Source organism: Rhinolophus ferrumequinum, chromosome 4 (genome assembly GCF_004115265.2).
Source record: "Rhinolophus ferrumequinum isolate MPI-CBG mRhiFer1 chromosome 4, mRhiFer1_v1.p, whole genome shotgun sequence".
NCBI classification, from domain to species: domain Eukaryota; kingdom Metazoa; phylum Chordata; class Mammalia; order Chiroptera; family Rhinolophidae; genus Rhinolophus; species Rhinolophus ferrumequinum.
Genome location: NC_046287.1, coordinates 53,736,074 through 53,753,645, shown reverse-complemented (window position 1 = coordinate 53,753,645; position 17,572 = coordinate 53,736,074). Strand labels below are relative to the sequence as shown.

Genomic DNA, 17,572 nt, shown 5'->3' with positions numbered 1-17,572 from the left:
ATCAGAAACAGATTCAGAATCCAGAGGGAAGCTGTCAAAAATGTTCTAGAAATATAGGTAACTTTGCAAGGGGCCATGTGAGTGGAAGCAAGCAAGCTCGTGAGCACTGTGAATTCAGAAAGCCTTTCCTGAGCTCCCCGGGAGCACGGATGTGCCCAGAGAGCTTGGGTCCAGGATGGTTTTTCGTCAGCCATCGAGGGATATGGAATTGGGTGGCAGCAGGAAGAGGGCTGATTAGTCCTAGGGCCTGGGGCGGCTTTGGGAGGAGGCCCCATGTTGAATTTCTCAGTCGCCCTTCCGGGAGTCGGTGAACCATCGTCCCACACAGTGAACAGGAGAAGGGAAACTGAAGGGGCTGTGTGTGAAAACTAGGAACACAAACACTGATCGAATTTTGCCTCCGGACACCAACCCCAATGCTAGGGGCCCACTGGGCTTGCCACTTATCTGGGTTCTGCACCTTTTTGCAGGTTTTCTAATGACTTAACATGAGGGAATGAAAGTGTTCAAGTGTGATGAAATTTCAGTTTTTGGTGGGCCTAACATATCAAGGTGATTCCTCCCACCCTCTTTCCCTTCCTCTTCCCTCCCTTTGTCCTTCCCTCCTTCTCTTCCTCCTCCCTCTTCCCCTTAGCAGAGTAAAGGTGGGGAGTCGAGATGCTGAGATGCCAGACGCAGCGTGTAAATGAAGCCTCTGACATGAACGAACCTCCTAACCATCTTGCAAATTAGACCAAATTGTTACAAAACAAACCAAGAAGTCTTATGTAAGAGAAAGACTGTATAATTTAAAAAAATAAAAATGGAGGAGGTAATTTGTGGCTTCACTTACTGAACACACTTATTCTCTACATTTTTGGCACTGATTACGTGGGGGCAAGTAAAACCATGTGGCCCAACCTGCTGGTAGAGACATACATTAACTGCATAGCCAAGACATCGATTTGCCATTGTGCTGTGCATGCGCCAGCACTCGGAGGGAGTGTGAGAGGCAGGCGAGGGCCGGGATGGGACTGAAAGAGACTTGAAGTCATCTGGAAGGGGGTCACGGACCCTCTGGGAAGTGACAGTGGTCACGTGGACTGACCACTGGGCCCACATCCCAGGCGGCAGGATAGGAGCCTGGGCCGTGGAGCAGGACCTGGGGCGCTGGGGAGCTGTGTGTGCCCGTGTGGGGGTACACTGGCTTGGTGCCTGTCAGAGTGACAGCAGTGCTGAGATGTCCCACAGAGAATGTCATCAAGAATCAAGAGGCATGGTGGGAGATTTTATGTGAACATCTTTTAAAACGCAAAAATAGAAACAAGCCATACAAACCTTAATTAGAAGGAAAGTAGGGCATGGGGTATCTTAGTCTTGTAGGTTGACCACGGGACCTGAGTAGGTTGTGTGGGAACTTCTTGCTGTGGGGTGGGCCTGCCGTTGCCCAGAGAAGCAGGGGCTGCCTAGACCAACCACTTCTTCTCTCTGCACGTCAGTGTTTCCATCCAGTCCAGCTCCAGCCACACCTACATTTGGGGTCCCCATTCCATGGTCCCTCCCGAGGGTTCCTGTGTGGCGTGGCCAGTGGGTGCCTACGAGAGGAGAAATAACTCACGTCTTTCTTTCCCTCTGCCCCACCAGGGCGGGAGCAGTTCCACGGCCTGGGCTCCATGTATTGCCGGGGGGCGACCGCCATCATCCTCACCTATGACGTGAACCACCCACAGAGCCTTGTGGAGCTGGAGGACAGGTTCCTGGGCCTGACGGACACGGCCAGCACTGACTGCCTCTTCGCCATCGTGGGGAACAAAGTGGATCTCAGCGAGGAGGGGGCCGTGGAGAGCCGGGAGAAGGACGGGTGCAGCCCCAGGCTGGCGGCTGGTAGCTATATGTCGCCCAAGGGACCGAAGCAGGTGCAGCTGGAAGATGCCGTGGCACTTTATAAAAAGATCCTAAAGTACAAGATGCTGGATGAGAAGGACGTGCCGGCCGCTGAGCAGATGTGCTTCGAGACTAGTGCCAAAACTGGGCACAACGTGGACCTGCTGTTTGAAACCTTGTTTGACATGGTGGTGCCCATGATCTTGCGGCAGAGAGCCCAGGGGCCACCGCAGACTGTGGATATCTCCAGTTATAAGCCGCCCAGACGGACCAAATCTGGGTGCTGCGCCTGACGCTTAGAGGCCCCCGGATGCCCAATTTACAAGATTGGCAATGGGTGTGACCAAACGAGCTGTGGTCAGAAGAAGCATAGACAGTCAAGGGGCTCCTCTGTAGAACTGCACACAGAGGGGAAGATCTGAGTGGAAATGACAGCTAGTTATTAAGAGAAAGTCAATGTGAATCCTCTACGTCGCTCTATTGTGAGGCAGGGAGCAAAGGAATCATATACAGAAACCGTTCTGCAGAGCCAGGGTTCCTGGAGACTGTTGTCCCCTTGCTGCTCCTGCCTCACAACCTGGCTTCTGATGGAAGGTTGCCTGTGTGTGTGTGTGTGTGTGTGTGTGTGTGTGTGTGTACCTGTCTCAGTACCTGTATGACTTTCACGTTTGCTGTTCTCAGATGTTTCTCTTCACTGTGATTTATCTTTGGTCCTGCCATTTGATACTTGCATTCTGATGCATCATAATGATTCTCAACTTGTTAATTTATACGAAATCAGGAATCACTCTTTTTATATTGGTTGTAGCAGCGTGAACTACACATATTATTAAAAAGAATTTTGAGAACTTAGGTGTGGAGACTGCGTTGATTTAGGCTTTATGTGTACCCCTGCTGGACTCCTTGCTGGGGGCTCTTGGGAAATAACTGTAAGCTTCTGTGGGGACAGGGCCCCAGAAAGCAGTTTCCAGGCTCTTGGCCTCACATAGAAAGGTGCTGGCTTAGGGAATAAATGGCCATCAACTGTGATTGGATGGCCATCAGCTGTGGCTAGTTGGCCATCAGCTGTAACCAGTGAGCCATTGGCCACTAATATAACTGCCATGGCTTTGCTAGCAAAAAATGGGGGCTAGCAAGAGGATAGTGGCTGGCAAGCGCGGATTGCAGTTAGGTCTGCAGGTTGCGGACAGTGTGGCTCCTGCTTCCTGTGTCTCCAACCCAGCCGCCAACAAGAATATAGTGGTGTGACTCCCCTATTTATGGCTCCGTGAGTGTTCCATTTTGGCCTCACCCTATCCTGAATTCTTATGTGGGGAGCGGGACCAGAGACCCCGCAGGCCGCCCTGCAGTACAGCTTCTCTTTGTCTTTTAAAACTGCATTGAATCCCTACAAATTCCAGGATATTTAGACTGGCCATCTGCCTAGTTGTCTTGATGACATGAGTTGCAATAATAGAAGCAAAACTGAAAGCTTTCTTTCTGCTAAGGTCTGCTTGGGTCACCTGGGCAGTTGCTGAATCAGAAACACCTTTTCTGCTGGTTGGTCAGTGCACTCTTTGTCATTAGAAGATTCTAAGACAGGGAAGCTGTGAGACAATAGTTTTTGTTTCCTTAGAAATTTAGTTGAGATAGCATGTGAGGCTGTCTGTTGGGGAAGGGGTGTCTCAGCCAGCTCAGGCTGTAACAAAATACAGACTGGGCAGCTTAAACAGCAGACATTTATTTCTCACAGTGTTGGAGGCTAGAAGTCCAAGGTCAGGGTGCTGGCCGATTCAGTTCCTGGTCAGGATCTACTTCCTGGTTCACAGACAGGCTCCTTATAGATGTGTCCTCACGTGGCGGAGGGAGGGAGAGAGAACTCGGAGGGCTCTTCCTTCGCTTATAAGGGCCCTCATCCCATCATAAGGCCCTATCATACCTCGCCAGGGCTCCACCTCCAAATACCATCACACTGGGGGGTAGGGCTTCAGCATATGGATTTTAGGGGGACACAAGCATTCAACCCATAAATGAAAGCAAAATGAGGCAGAAAGCTAGTGAGAAAACAATATTTTGTGAGTAGGGATTTTTTTGAGGGGAGGGATGTTCAGTAATTTTGTTACATGCCCATGATCTCTGTTTCTGGGCCGCTCCGGGCCTGCCTCCTCTGCTCCACTGCAGTGCCTGTTCTCCAGGTAAGCGAGTGAGCCCAGCCTGGAGGACGAAATGCTGGCACAGCCTCTGTGTGCGACTGGGGCTCCTCAAGTAAGGTGCCCTGTTACTGCAGACGGTCTCAATGTCTCAAATTTCAATTTCACAACTGTAGCCCGTTGAAAAGTGAAAATGGATCAGTTTGACTGACTACTTTTCATTGACTTGGTTTAATTTTCCATTGTATGGGCAGAAGTTGTATTTATTTTCTGTAAAGTGCATTATTCCTAGTGACACAGCTAGGAAATGTGTTCCCCAGGAAGACCCAGGAGCTTGTCTTTGAAGGCTATGGAAGGAAGAAAGTGTCCTAGGAAACTACTTCTGTAGTTCATGGGGACAGAGTCCCAGAGAGCAGTTTCCAGACTCTCGGCTTCGCGTGGAAAGGTGCTGGCTCGGGTAGTAGATGGCCGTCAGCTGTGATTAGTTGGCCATCAGCTGTAACGAGTTAGCCATTAGCCACTGATATAACTGCAGTGGCTGAGCTATCAAGCTCAGATTGCAGTTAGCAAGTGAGGTTGGTTGGTTGGCAGAGAAGCGGATGGAAGATTGCGGATCGTGTGGCTCCTGCTGCCTGTGTCTCCAACCCAGCCGCCAGCGAGAATATAGCGGTATGACTCCTCTATGGCTCCGTGGGTGTTCCTTTTTGGCCTCATCCTGCGTTCTTATGTGGGGAGCGGGACCAGAGACCCCACATGACAAGTTCATGCTTGAAGTCAGGGCTGGCTGAATGCATTCTCTTGGCCTTTTCCTCCTGAATATTCTTTGATTCCCTTGCCCATCTGTCTGAGCACCCCTAGCCAGTGTGCACCCTGAACGGCCATAAGTTCTGAGTGCTTGCCCAAGGATGGCACATACTTCATCAATGACGCTTAAGCATTTCACCCTTTATTGTTGTCCTATAAATAGACTTCACTCCGGGCTCTGTCCCAAGCGGATTTTGGATGCCAGCCTGGGCTCTCTCTTTCTAGGGGGCCTGGTCTCGGGTCCAACCCCACTCATGGATTTCTGGCCTTCACTTCACCTGGGCTCTGTCTCTAACCAGGGAACCAGGTCAATTCTGGGATGCCAGCCTGGCTCTCTCTTTCTAGGGGGCCTGGTCTCGGGTCCAACCCCACTCATGGATTTCTGGCCTTCACTTCACCTGGGCTCTGTCTCTAACCAGGGAACCAGGTCAATTCTGGGAAAGATTCAGACCATTCAGCGGTGTGAGCCAGATGAGATAGAAGGGGTTTCTCTGCTGGATGTGGGTTTGAGTTGGTGCCCTGGAATTTTCCTTCTTTCCCTTTGTACAAATGCAGCTGCCCTGGGGCTGGGAAACCAGGTATAGCCCTGGGTTAACCTGCTATACTTGGTCTTGGAGCCATCACTGCTGATTTTCCCCTGGGGCTCTGGAGTGTCTTCATCCAGATGAAAACTTTTTTTCAACAACATCTTCTAGATGGCTGTTTCCGGGTGCCCTTGTGGTGACATCTTGGCGGAGGCGTCAGGGACGTTTTGGATTTGGTATGTTGTAATCTGGGTACTGTAAGCCATGGTTCCCACTTTTCCCAGCTGCTGGGCTGGTTTCTTAAACACGCAACTTTGTCATTTCTGAACCTGACATCCTGGTTTAAGCAAAGCTGCCTGCTGTGCCGGGAAAATCCTCTCACAAATGTCTGGCAACCATATTACCTCTAGCATCCAGGTTCCCTGTAACAGAGGTGAGCCTGGTGCTCAAAGCCAATGACGCAGGTCAGAGAGATAGTTTTTGTCTTCCAGAGAGAAGGGGAAGTGAAGTGACTTGTGCCCCCATCTCCACGCTCCAGGGCAGCCCTGATTATGCAGAGTGCGTACTCTGGGGTGACGACTGCAGTTTGATCCTTGAACAGTGTGGGTGGGGGTTAGGGACGCCAAACACTGTGCAGTCAAAAATCTGCATATAACTTTGACTCCCCCTCAACTACTAATGACCTTCTGTTGAACAGAAGCCTTGCCGATCACGGTTGATTCACACATATTTTGTTGTTATATGTATTATATACTGTATTCTTATAATAAAGTAAGCTAGAGAAAGGTTAAGAAAAGCATAAGAAAGAGGAAGCACAATTACAGTTCTGTGCATATCCATTGACCAAAATCCGTGTATAAGTGGATCCCCGCATCTCAAACCCATGTTCAACGGTTAACTGTAATTACTTTGAGGAAGGCAAGGCCTTGGAAGCCAAAACCCTGCGTCTGAGAGCCAGTGTGCGGTCCCTCCAGAAGCATTTAGAGGATGTCGGAGGCAAAATCTGCTCCAGCTGTGGCTGGGAGAGTCCAGAAATGCACTTTCCTTTATGTAACTTGAGCCAGTGGACCCCGTGTGTCCCCGGCCCTCCTACCTGTCCTCATTATGTTACTCCACCCTGTTCCCTGAGCCTTTTCCCTCTGTGGCCTGAAGTGGTCTTTAGTCCTTTCCACTTCTCAAAGCTGGACCTTTTGGACCTGCACTGTCAGAGCTGGGCGTGTTGCTGGACCTGCAGTATAGACCCTGAACACGCGTGTGCTGCTGGACCCGATCTCCCTGTGTATCCATCTGGAAGCTGTTGGGCTGATGGTGCCCCTTTGCAGGACCTTCAGATCAAGTGACTGCTTAGTCTGCAAGCATGTGTCGCTCCCTGTTCTCCCCTCCTTTGGATTGGCTTTGAACTCACTGCCCCTCCCTTGGGAGGAGGGTCTGGAAGGCCCCTGGTTTGAGGGTGTGAGGACCAAGGCCCAGAACAACAAAAGGTGTGTCTAGGCAGAGTCCACCAGTGGCTGGAAAGGGAGGCACATCCGGTTCTCACCCAAGTCCAGGCCCATCTAGCTCAGGGCAGCCTGGGAACCTGCCTCTGGGCTTCAAATGCCTTGTTCTGTTTGCTGCTGTGTTTGTTCTCCCTCATCAAGGTTGGTTTGGTTGTTGAAGCCTCTAACCAGCAGATACCCACTGCCCATGACAAGAGGAGCTGCCGTTCCTTTTATTCCATCCAGTTGTTTCCACCGGAGAAAGTCATGGAGGCCTAGCAGCAGTCTTCTGGGGCTAGTCTGACAGGCCCAGGGCTGCTAGCTTCTCGGTGGTGTGAGCAGGGCCAGTCTCGCCCCCTCCCTGTCCAGGGGCTGGCTGGCCTGGGGAGGGCCCATCACCTCCAGGATGCACAGTGTGTGTCTCCAGGGGCACTTCCCACCATCCTGGTTGGCCAGTGACCTGCCTCACTCTTTCCCGTCCCTGTGTGTGGTTCCCCCTCAGTGGGATGGAGCTCCTCCTGGTGGGAGGGAGGTGCGGGGACCTCCCCCCAACAGAATCCTCATAATTCAGATGCAAGAATTCCTTTTCCAGGAACTCTGCAGGTTAAATGGATTTTTTCCTAAGTGTAGAATTAGGGATATGTCAGCTTCAAGCAAGAGCATGGATTCCCCCCCTCCTCCCATGGAGAAGCTGGATCCTGACCGTCATATTATCAAATGGCCTCTGTGGAAATGGCTGCAGTTTTATAGTCCGTTTATACCATTGTATGACCCATAGATTCCAAGCCTGCCTCCTCCCTAGCTGCCTTTTGTTCTTGAACTTGGCAGCGGAAAGGAGGCAAGGCTATTGTGAGTCAGCCCTGCGTTCTGCAAGTTCCCTCACCCCAAGAGTCAGTGTGCAGCTGGGGAGGGCATCTGGGGTTCCCAGCGCGTATGCCCCGCCAGGTGCCCCATCCTTCATGGCGGGCACCTAACTCTGAAGTGTGAACCACACAGAGCCATCAAAGCTAAACGGAGTCAAGCAAAAATCTCAGGACTGTTGATAAACTCTGGGACTGCTCCCTTGATCGTGGAATGGGAGTCAAGTACACATCTGCCTCCACAAGCTTTGTGGACAGGTGCTGTGCCGGACATCTTTCAGGCCCTGGCCTCAGCCTCTTAGCCCATCTTGTAGCCATAACTGTTGCTACGGAAACCAGCTGTGTCTAGGTGGAGCTAAGCACCTTGCATCAGCTTCATCTGGTTCTCTGCTACCTCCAGCTGAGATGCTGTAGGAGCCCGCTCAGCCATGGCGCACCTGGGAGTGTGAGGGAACTGACAGTCATAGGCAACCCTGACCACTGGGGGCAAGAGCTGGAGATTGAAAATGTCCCTTTCCCACACCTGGTGGGGCAATCCCGGCTTCTGTGGCCTTCCTCAGTGGGTCCCAGCAGGATAGAGTCCTAAATTGCCCAGGGCAGTAGCTCCCTTAGGAAGGGGCCCTGGTTCCTGGGTTCACTCAGCCCAGGTCCCATTCCATTCCCTGGGATAACGTCCTCAAATAACTCTCCTGTGCAGAATGCTTGTCTCGGTTGGCTTCTGAGGGAGTGCAAACCAAGACAGTTGCTGATCTATTTCAAATAATATTAATCAGGTCGAATACTCATTCCATTATGTGGAAGTTGTTCCTAGAAAGAGCTTAATATGAGATTGAATTTTAGAGGATACCAATAAATTCTGTGAGTGGGGTTCCCAAGGGTTAGTCAGGTTCCAGAGAAATCAAAGCCAGAAACCTGTCTTGGAGACTATTTCTTGGAAATACTGAGATTTGACTTGACGTTATGTTGGAATGCATTGAATGACTTTGGAAGTACATTTGTGAAGTACCCATCCTCTTAATTCCCATGAGTGATGGTTAGGGTTCTTCCTGTAAACATGAATGAGTTATAAACACAAATACAGTTCCCTGAGAAAGGAATGACGATACCATGGACTTGGGTTCAAGTCTGCTGAGACTCAGCAGCATGCAGCACGGTGCTGAGCTGCACACGCTTGCCTGCAGGCCCAGACACTGCCTTGGGGCCACAGCAAATTTTGTGCTCTGTGGACGTCAGAAAATTAAGGCAGTCAACAATGGGGGTTATAGAAATGTTCAAAACCAACTTTTATTCTGTGGTCATTACAGAGGCTAGTCACAGGGGTACAATTCACCACAAAGAAGAGCGGGTCAATCTCCAGGACGGCCTGGGGCAGTGAAAAGTCACTTCCATGTTTACGGACTTCACCATCAAGTATCCTGGCTGACAACAGACAGTTACAGGGGCTTTGCTTCTCTGTGAGTTCTGCCAAACCCAATGGTCTGTAAGGCTGTGGCAGAAAGAATGCCAACTGGTATATGGCTATCAGTGTCTTTTTGGCCTTTTTGAGGGGTTAGGATAATTCACATCAACAGTATTTGGGAGGAGATCACGTTGTCATCATGTTGGCTTAGAGAACAGGGCCGGAGACCCTCATGTGGGGACAGTGGGAGTAGGTTCAGGAGCCCTCGGACTGTATGGCTTTACTTGTCTATTAAGTGAGTTAAATAAGAGGGCTGCCTGCCGCATTTGAAAGCGCAGTGACTATACAGGTACACGTTAAGAAGGTAGCTACACGTCGTGCATAATAGCCTAGTATGGCCTGATAGGGAGTGCTGGGGCTGTTAGGAGCCTCCACGTTGGAGAGGCAGGCTTTATTCTGCAGTGTGGAGAGAGGGGCCAGAGCCTATGGATGACAAGGGGCTATTTGGTATATGTGTGGGTGCTGAATTCCTTTGGTGGCCTTTTTGTTTGTTTTTTAAAGGAAACAAAAAGAAATCAGTTTGGGGGTCAGCATCTGAGGTAATAAGTTAAGAATAAGCACCAAAGTGGCTCCCCGCAGGCGCACGTCGCCCTGCAGAGAAGGGCGTCCGCGTGGGGCGGCCCCTGTGATCACTGCGCCTCACAGGTTCTTCATGCACACCTGGCAGCGGCTGATGTGCGTCCGGATGAGCCCGGCCTTGAGCGTGTCGGCAGAGGGCGAGCCTTGGAAGCTCTGCTCAGGGATGGTGGTGAGCCAGAAGCTGTACTTATTGGCAAAGTAGTGGCAGGTCCCCCGGCCTCCATTGCACTCAATGAAAGGTGTGGCGCGGAAGTCCTCCAGACAGCTGCCCGGCGACACCAGCGACTGGCCGCCACCTTCATCACCTGCGGCCGTGTGCTGTGCAGAGGGGGAGACAGGGCAGGGCTGTGAGCACACTCTCCAGAGACAGCAGCGGCAGACTGTATTTGAGGCGCCGTCCCCCGTAAGTGACAACAAACCGTGAACGCCTATCTATGTCAACAGAGACCACCTGCGACGTACTCTTTAAAGCTTGGGGTTGGCTCAATCAGGCATGCTGAAAGCAGTGCAGGGGAGGGTTCAGAAGTCCCCAGTCCTGATTTGTTAAGTGACAATTAGGACAACAACAAAAGCAGGTCATAATCAGTAGGTACAGTTGACTATATTTAGGGGAAAACCGTCATCTACTCCGTCATCCATTCAAAGAATGAAGTGTTTGTCTGGCCGAAGAGATACCAAAATGTTAACTGTTTTTTTTTTAAAGGAAAAATAAAGTCAAGATGTGGGTGAGCATTTGAGCTTAAGTTAAAAATAAGCACCAAAAAATGTGATCCCCGCCCCCACTTGTCCTCTGCTGTTTATAAAGAAGGAAGTATGAGTGGTTTTCATTAGGTTCCCCCGCCCCCAGAAAATCTCTACTTGCCGATTTTTCTATAATGAACATGTACTACCCAGGTAATTAATTTTTTTCCCCATCACAGGGCTGTTAATTAAGCAATTAGTCACTTGCGATGATCCAGCAGCTGCCGGCTGGAAGACGAGGACAAGTGTCAGAGGGAACTTTCCTTTGCCACTTTCAAGTTTAACTTTCTTTTCATTTCACAAACATTTTTAGCTTTCCTGAAGGAGCATGGTAGGCCCCTGGACCTCAGAGCTAATCTATAAAAAAGCGTCACTTGGCTTGGTTGAGAAAGCTTTGAGTGGTGAGTGGGTTGTCAGAACCTGTTAATTTAGAGTAGGAACATCTCAGCTTCAGTTTGCAGGGAACAAAAGAGGCTGTCCTGTGATATATTTGAGCAGAGACGAGCGAAAAACAAACACCTTTGAAAAACTTTCTGCTCACAAAATGCAGAAGCGTTTCCATCCCAGAGCTACCATGATCTTGTTTGTTGTCAACAGGCAGGGAGAAGCAGGCATATCTTCACGAGGCATCTCGGGCCCCAGTTTGGTCTGAAAGAGCTGAGGCCATGCTGGGGGCTGCCCAGGCAGGCCCTGGGAAGGGCTCCTGAAGGGAGCTGGGGTGGGAGGAGGCGCTAGGCCGGCGGCCTCAGGGCCGGGTCGGCTGGGCTGGGTGAGAGCTCTGAGTGTGTGTGGTTCGATTTATATAGTGTGTTATTAATATAATTTATGAAATATTGAACACGTTGGGCATCCAGTCACTATCGCTGGAGCTCTCTATTTTATACCCAAAGGCGATCTGACATTAGTATTCCAGGATTTTCCTTATCAGTATATATCTGTTTTAAACCAACCAGTTAATTGATGTTTCTGGAAGACATTCTAGGTTCTAAGTAGATTCTACAGGACATACTTAGGATTCTAGATAAAATTCTTCCCTATGTTTAGCCTTGGGATAAACCAAAAGAGCTTTACCTTTGGTGATCTGCTTAGTAAGATGGACAACAAACCAAACTTACCCTAATTACAACCCATACGAGGCTTGGTGGCAAATTAGTGGGTCCCTTCTAGGTGGGGTCAACCCCAGGCCTAGGCACGTGGCTTAGTTAGCAAAGGGCAGGCAAAAGTGCAGACTATATTCCAGCCCTGACTCATTCCCTGGGCCAGGTACATTGTGCAGTGCACAACCTGAACAACCTGTCTTGCCTGATTATTCTTACAAAGGTAACTGTTCTTGCTGCTTCTCCAGCCAGGGTGTGGTTGGGGAGGGGAACTGTATTTCTACTTGGTCCTATGTTCTGAGAGAGTGCTGGCAAGTACCACATACCATGAGGAAGGAATATCCGATCCACAAACTCCGCCATCCAACTGGGCAGTGGGGGATAGAGACGTCTTGACTGTGGACCGCTATGGCCACAGCTGGGGCCTCGCACACAGAGCAGCGGCTGATGTAGGGCTTGATTTCTTCCTCTGCCACAGGCATCATGGGCAGAGGAGCAGTGGTGGACAGCCAGTAGGACTTGTCATTCCGGCTGGCGTAGTAGCAGATGTCACCAGGGTTGCAGTACAGGAAAGGCATGGTGCTGAACCGAGCCAGGCAGGAGCCCGCCAGCCCTGTGGAAGGAGAGCACAGCTGAGTGTGGCTGAGAAGATGCTGCCGGGCCTGGCCAGGCTCGGGAGGCCCCACGTCAGGGACCTACCCCAGCAACCAGCCTCACATTGGGGGGCCAAGCAAATTCCCATTTTTGCGGGGGAAGAGACTACATTGGCATTTTAGCCCTGCCCTTCGAGAACTTCTCACACACACCTATGGACTAGGAGGGTCAGCAGGGAGTGAGTGGCGTCTATGGAATAGCACCCTGCAGGAACCCCGTGTTGGGGGCGGTCTTAGAGCAGTAGCCCCGAGAAACCCCTGATGGCATCCAAGACGAGGACCTTACTCATCAATCCCCATGGCAACCTCCCGGAAGAACCTCGGGCCACTCCCATCTTCAGATAACTCTATTGCTTCTGGGTAAAAGATGAACTTTTTTTTAATAGCCTGAGTGAAATACTTCGCTGGGTGGGGTTCCCTTACCACATTGACCGTTTACAAGCTTAGAGTCAAATGACTCTAAGAGCCGCACCTTCAGCAGGCCTGTCAAGTGCTGCGGCCACCTTCGTGGCCCTGGTTCCAGCTTTCCTAATTTAGGCCCTTATCCTCGTTTGCTTAGCTTTTTAACTTATTACGGAAGTAGAACATATAGACAGGGATGTGCAGACCACCAGGGCTCAGTGCGCCAGGTTTCCCCAAACATGGTCCCACCACAGACTAAGGCAGCCTCCCCCCAAGCCCAGGCTTTTAATGTGCACTTGCTACATTTTCTGTGTGCTTTTAAGTCATTTTAATTTTTTTTGGCAACCAGGTTTACTTGAATAAATCTGAGCACACGTACCCACATATCCATTTTCCTGGGGGTTCTCTATGAGTCCCAGCCCTCATGGCATGGGCTGACTGTCTACAGAACTTGGGGCAAAAAGCAAGAGGTGAAGCTGCTGGCGGCTCCCAGGCAGAGAGGTGCCAGCGCCGGGCTGGGCCTCATGGAAGCATGGAAGGCACTGCCGAGGTAAGAGGCAGGTCTCTGTGGTCCTGGCCTGAGGTGCAGGGGCATCAAAGGCCATGCTAATCTTTTCTGAAACCCCACGGATGTGGATGGGCCCAGTGTCCCATCAGGAGGAGCTCATCTGCCTTAGAGGATTCATGCACCTCACTATGGCCAGGAATCCTGACCACCTCCAGCTGAGCTGGCCCCGGGGGCGCGGTGGGCGGTACCTACCCAGGTCCTGGTTGTGGGCTTTCTCCTGGCCCTCAAAGTACAGCAGGCTGTATCCACTCCAGAGCTTGTTCATGCCCACGGGGCACATTGGCTCCTGGTCCGTCTGGCTGTGCTTCACCAGGAGGTAGCCGATGCTGACGCTGCGGCCGGGCATGCCGGGCAGGCCGGGGGTCCCCGGGCGGCCTGGCTCCCCTAGGGTCCAAGACAAAGTGGCCGCCTATCAGCCGCCATGCGGACCTCAGCCCACAGCACACGGCTGGCTTCGCATGGCGACATTTACAGCTGTTGCTCGGCTTTCGCCCAAAGTCAAGGGCTCAGTGGCTCTGCCCTTGAAGACCAAGAGCCTCCTGGGGAGGATGTGACCTGTGTTCCGTGCCCAGTAAACACGGGGTGACAACAATGACAGTACTGAACAAGGGCACAGGCTCAGTCGGCCCCATGAACTTTCCCCTCAGAGTGCACTGGTGCTGAGCAGAACTACAACGTCTGGAATGATTTCCCAATGTACTGTAATCCAGCCTCCCCACCCCCAATGAATGGGCCTCCTCTACCCCACTTGGCGGCCCCCCCTGTGCTGGACGCTCAGGGAGAGGCAGCTCATTGCAGTTGGGCCATCCTAGGGCTAGTAATCCGTCTTTTGGAACATCTACCCAGGGGGCTCGATTCTGCCCCTGGAACACGGCATAACGCCTACTCTGCCTCCAATACGACAACCTTTCAAGTATTTGAAATCAGCTGTCCTGGCTGCTCCTGCCTTCCCAGTATCCCTCCTTTCTCGGGACATTTTCCTATCTGTCGCTTTCTGATAGGACATCCCCTCCACCCTGCGCTGTCTCGGTCCCCTAGCCTGGATGGCTCCCACCTGTCCATGTGTGTCTTCAGATATGCATCCCACACGTTACATAATTTCCTGGCTGTGGGTGAGTCCATCCGGAGGGTGGTGGATTGTTACTTCCTGAGATCTGGGAGCCTCATACCATCTGGGAGCCTGATAATGTAGCCTCATACCAACTGGTTCAAACTGAGCACAGGTAGATGACAAACCTCAGGAAATTTTTTGCATGACTTGCTATGGTTTCTGGCCTATCCTATCCCGCACATGTACAAATAATATTAAGAAATCAATAACACAAAACTTCACAATGGCTCCTGTTAATGTAATTGGCTTCTTTCAGCTCCTTGTCCCAGGTCTTTAGATCTTTATGTGTCTTGTCTCTTAGTATATGTCAATTGCTTCCTTCTCTGAGGCACCTGCAGATGTCTCAGAGGAAGGAAGGAAGCCAGACTGTCCTGGTACTCTCTGTGCCAGGTGTTCTGCTAGGTGCAGGTATTCTGTGAGGTACAGGTGTTATGGAGTGCTCCCAGGACCAGGGCTACAGCAAGGTCCCTAGGAGCTGAGCTGGGGTTGCGGAGCAGAAGGCATGGCAGCCTCTTATCTCTGCTCCTCTTGGCACTCGTTTCTTCCCTTCCTGCATGACACAGTCCATTTGTCAGACCACAGCAGGACCGAGAAGAATTCCCCTACCCTCTGCCCCCTTTCATCATCCATTACTCACCTTCCTGGCCAATTGGCCCCTGATGTCCCATGGGTCCCTGGTCTCCTCGGAATCCGGGAATAGCAGACACACCACCTCTTCCCTGGGGCCCTGCTTTCCCTGGAGCCCCGCGGAAACCTGTACAGCCACCGAAACAGGTGTGAGTGACACAGAAAATCATGGTGCTTAACTAATGTTTTTCAGCAAGAAAATGAAAACAAAGCAATTAAGAAAATGAGCTTTATCCTGGCAGTCCTACAGCAGGGTCTTACCTGGTTCTCCTGGGGCGCCCTGGGGCCCCATCTCTCCCTGTGCCCCTGGGGGGCCTCTCCTTCCCTGTGGACCCACAGGCCCTGGCTGGACAGCAATCTTCTGGGGGATTCCTGTAATCCCCGGAGATCCCAAAGGACCAGGGGTACCTGGAAAGGGAAAAGGAAAGCCATTTGGCACAGGGGTACTACTCGTTTTCTTGCTCTGGTTTCTATTCTTTTTTTTTTCACTTGTTGAAATAGATCTTGGAGTTTCCTGGGCAAATTGTGCTCTCCAGAGATGAAGATGGATAATCACCCATCTGAGAGGTCACTCAAGAATTACTCACCAAGTGCCCATGGGAGCACAGGCAGACCCCGCTCCCCCCGGCCACGCTTTCCTCTTTGTACTTTAGGGTTTGGGACCCATGACAAAGAGTGACTTTAGAGGGGTACCCATGTCTGGAGGGGCAGGAATAGTTCCGAAGTCCACTGCTGGCAACAGTTGACCTAAGATGGCGGATGGCCACTGACCTGGGAATCCTCGGTCTCCTTTGGGTCCCTTCGGACCTCGGTCGCCCACACTCCCGGTGGTTCCTGTGTTTCCCATGAATCCTTGCTCACCTCTGGGCCCTTCAAGACAAGCAGGATATTGAGGACACACATGCCTGGGCAGGGGCTCTAGTCACGTCTGACCAGTGCTTCCAGACTCCTTGAGAACAGGACTCCTTCGTGTGGGCACAGTTACCTTTTTCTCCTGGGAGACCAAACACTCCAGGCCGGCCCTGGGGCCCGGGGTCCCCACCCCATCCTTTGGTCCCTGGGTTTCCCGGAGCTCCTGGGTTCCCCTCTTCTCCTTTGCTTCCAGGGAGAGCAGCAGGCCCAGGTGGGCCTGGGGGGCCTCGATAACCTATTGACATTAGACACAAGAAAGCAGAGTTTAAACAGGAGAAAGGTACAGTCACGCCAGGGGGCAGGCCTCACTTCAGGAGGCACCCAGGAGGCCAGATAGAAAGTCATCCGTTTGGGGCACCATCTTTGGCAAATTTGTAACATTGGGCAATATTTTTCTTTTTGTCGTAAAACAGAAGTAACATAAATTTACCATTTTTAACCATTTTAAGTGCACACTTCAGTGGCATTAAGTACATTCACACTGTTGTACAACCATCACCATCACCCGTCTCAGAAATGTTTCATCATCCCAAACTGCAAGTTGGGCCCCATTAAACACTAAGTGCTCATCCCCCCTCATAGCCCTGGCAGCCCCCACTCTCTTTTCTGTCTCTATGAATTTGACACTTGAAGGGACCTTACGAAAGTGGAATCACACCGCATTTGTCCTTTTGTGTGTGTCCACAGAGGTTCCAATGCACAGAAGTGTAAGCCCGGCTTACCTTCCAGGCCAAATATTCCCGGGGCCCCTTTGTCACCAGGTGACCCAGAGATGTTGGAAGGGGGTGTGATGCCTGGAAACCCCTGAAGTCCTGGACTCCCGACTGAGCCTCGTTCCCCTTTGGAAGGAAACAAAAGTTGTTTTTAGTATCAGCATCTGACCTTTGAATCTATCGTTTGCCCTCCAAGCTATCACCTATCCAGGAGCTGACAGGTAGTGATGGAAGGTGCCCCAAGAGCAGGGAATGTGGGAACACAGCAAGCTCTTGTGGTGGGTCTGAGAAGGCAGGGGTCTTGTGGTCCCCACTCCCACCAGCCCCGTTCTGCTGCCAAGAGGGTCCTGCAGACCCACCTCTGCTGGGATCTTGTTCTCATGGGCAGGTTGCTCAGAGATACCTTACTCTGCTCAGGCAATGTGGCTTGTTGTGTATGACACCTAGGGCCCATCCTGATAGTGTCACCTGAGAGCTTAGCTCTGTTGGCTCTGTTAGCACTTGTGATGGGACGGAAGGTTCCAGCATTGGTAACCAAGGCTTATGGACTACACTGATATTCTTAATCTTCCCTGTAGCTGTGCTTCAGGATCTCGGATCACAGCTATTGACAGAGTCCATCCGCATCGCTCACAGTTCTGTGTTTGCATTAGGCCTGTTCACTAAGATTCACTGGTGACCCCAAATCAACGGTTGTGGTATTTCTGGACATGTGGGAGAGACAGAATGTTTGAGTCCCCTGTTTCAGCTCAGAGTGTAAACAAGGATCCTTTTTATGTCTACTTAGAGCCATATTTTTTTTTTGTATTTTTGTGGTTTTTGCTGATGATTTCACTGTTTAAATTGGCTCCCAAGCATCATGCTGACGTGTTGTCTGGTGTTCCGAAACTCAGGAAGGCTGTGAGGTGCCTCACGGAGAAAACACATGTGTTAGATGAGCTTCATGCAGGCCTGAGTTATAGCACTGAAGGCCGTGAGTTCAATGTTAACGAATCAACAGTATGTAGCCAATACAGTGTCTTTAAACAGAAACACACATACAGCAAGTTTATACA

At 51.2% G+C, this 17,572-nt stretch overlaps 2 protein-coding genes across 2 annotated transcripts in view; one reads left to right on the top strand and one right to left on the bottom strand.

The window, feature by feature from the left end:
• Positions 1-2,699, top strand: part of RAB20 (RAB20, member RAS oncogene family) — a 29,096-nt gene extending 26,397 nt beyond the window's left edge. The window contains exon 2 of the mRNA XM_033104963.1: positions 1,624-2,699. Within this exon, the coding sequence (XP_032960854.1) occupies positions 1,624-2,156 (533 nt within the window). The 3' untranslated portion in view covers positions 2,157-2,699. The remainder of the gene's footprint in view (positions 1-1,623) is intronic.
• A 6,216-nt stretch (positions 2,700-8,915) lies between these two features.
• The window catches only part of COL4A2 (collagen type IV alpha 2 chain), a 181,916-nt gene continuing 173,259 nt past the window's right edge, over positions 8,916-17,572 (bottom strand). The window contains exons 41-48 of the mRNA XM_033105154.1: positions 16,527-16,643; positions 15,878-16,039; positions 15,664-15,762; positions 15,154-15,300; positions 14,903-15,019; positions 13,347-13,538; positions 11,858-12,144; positions 8,916-10,011 (exon numbers count right to left, since the gene is read on the bottom strand). Of these exons, the coding sequence (XP_032961045.1) occupies positions 9,754-10,011; positions 11,858-12,144; positions 13,347-13,538; positions 14,903-15,019; positions 15,154-15,300; positions 15,664-15,762; positions 15,878-16,039; positions 16,527-16,643 (1,379 nt within the window). The 3' untranslated portion in view covers positions 8,916-9,753. The remainder of the gene's footprint in view (positions 10,012-11,857; positions 12,145-13,346; positions 13,539-14,902; positions 15,020-15,153; positions 15,301-15,663; positions 15,763-15,877; positions 16,040-16,526; positions 16,644-17,572) is intronic.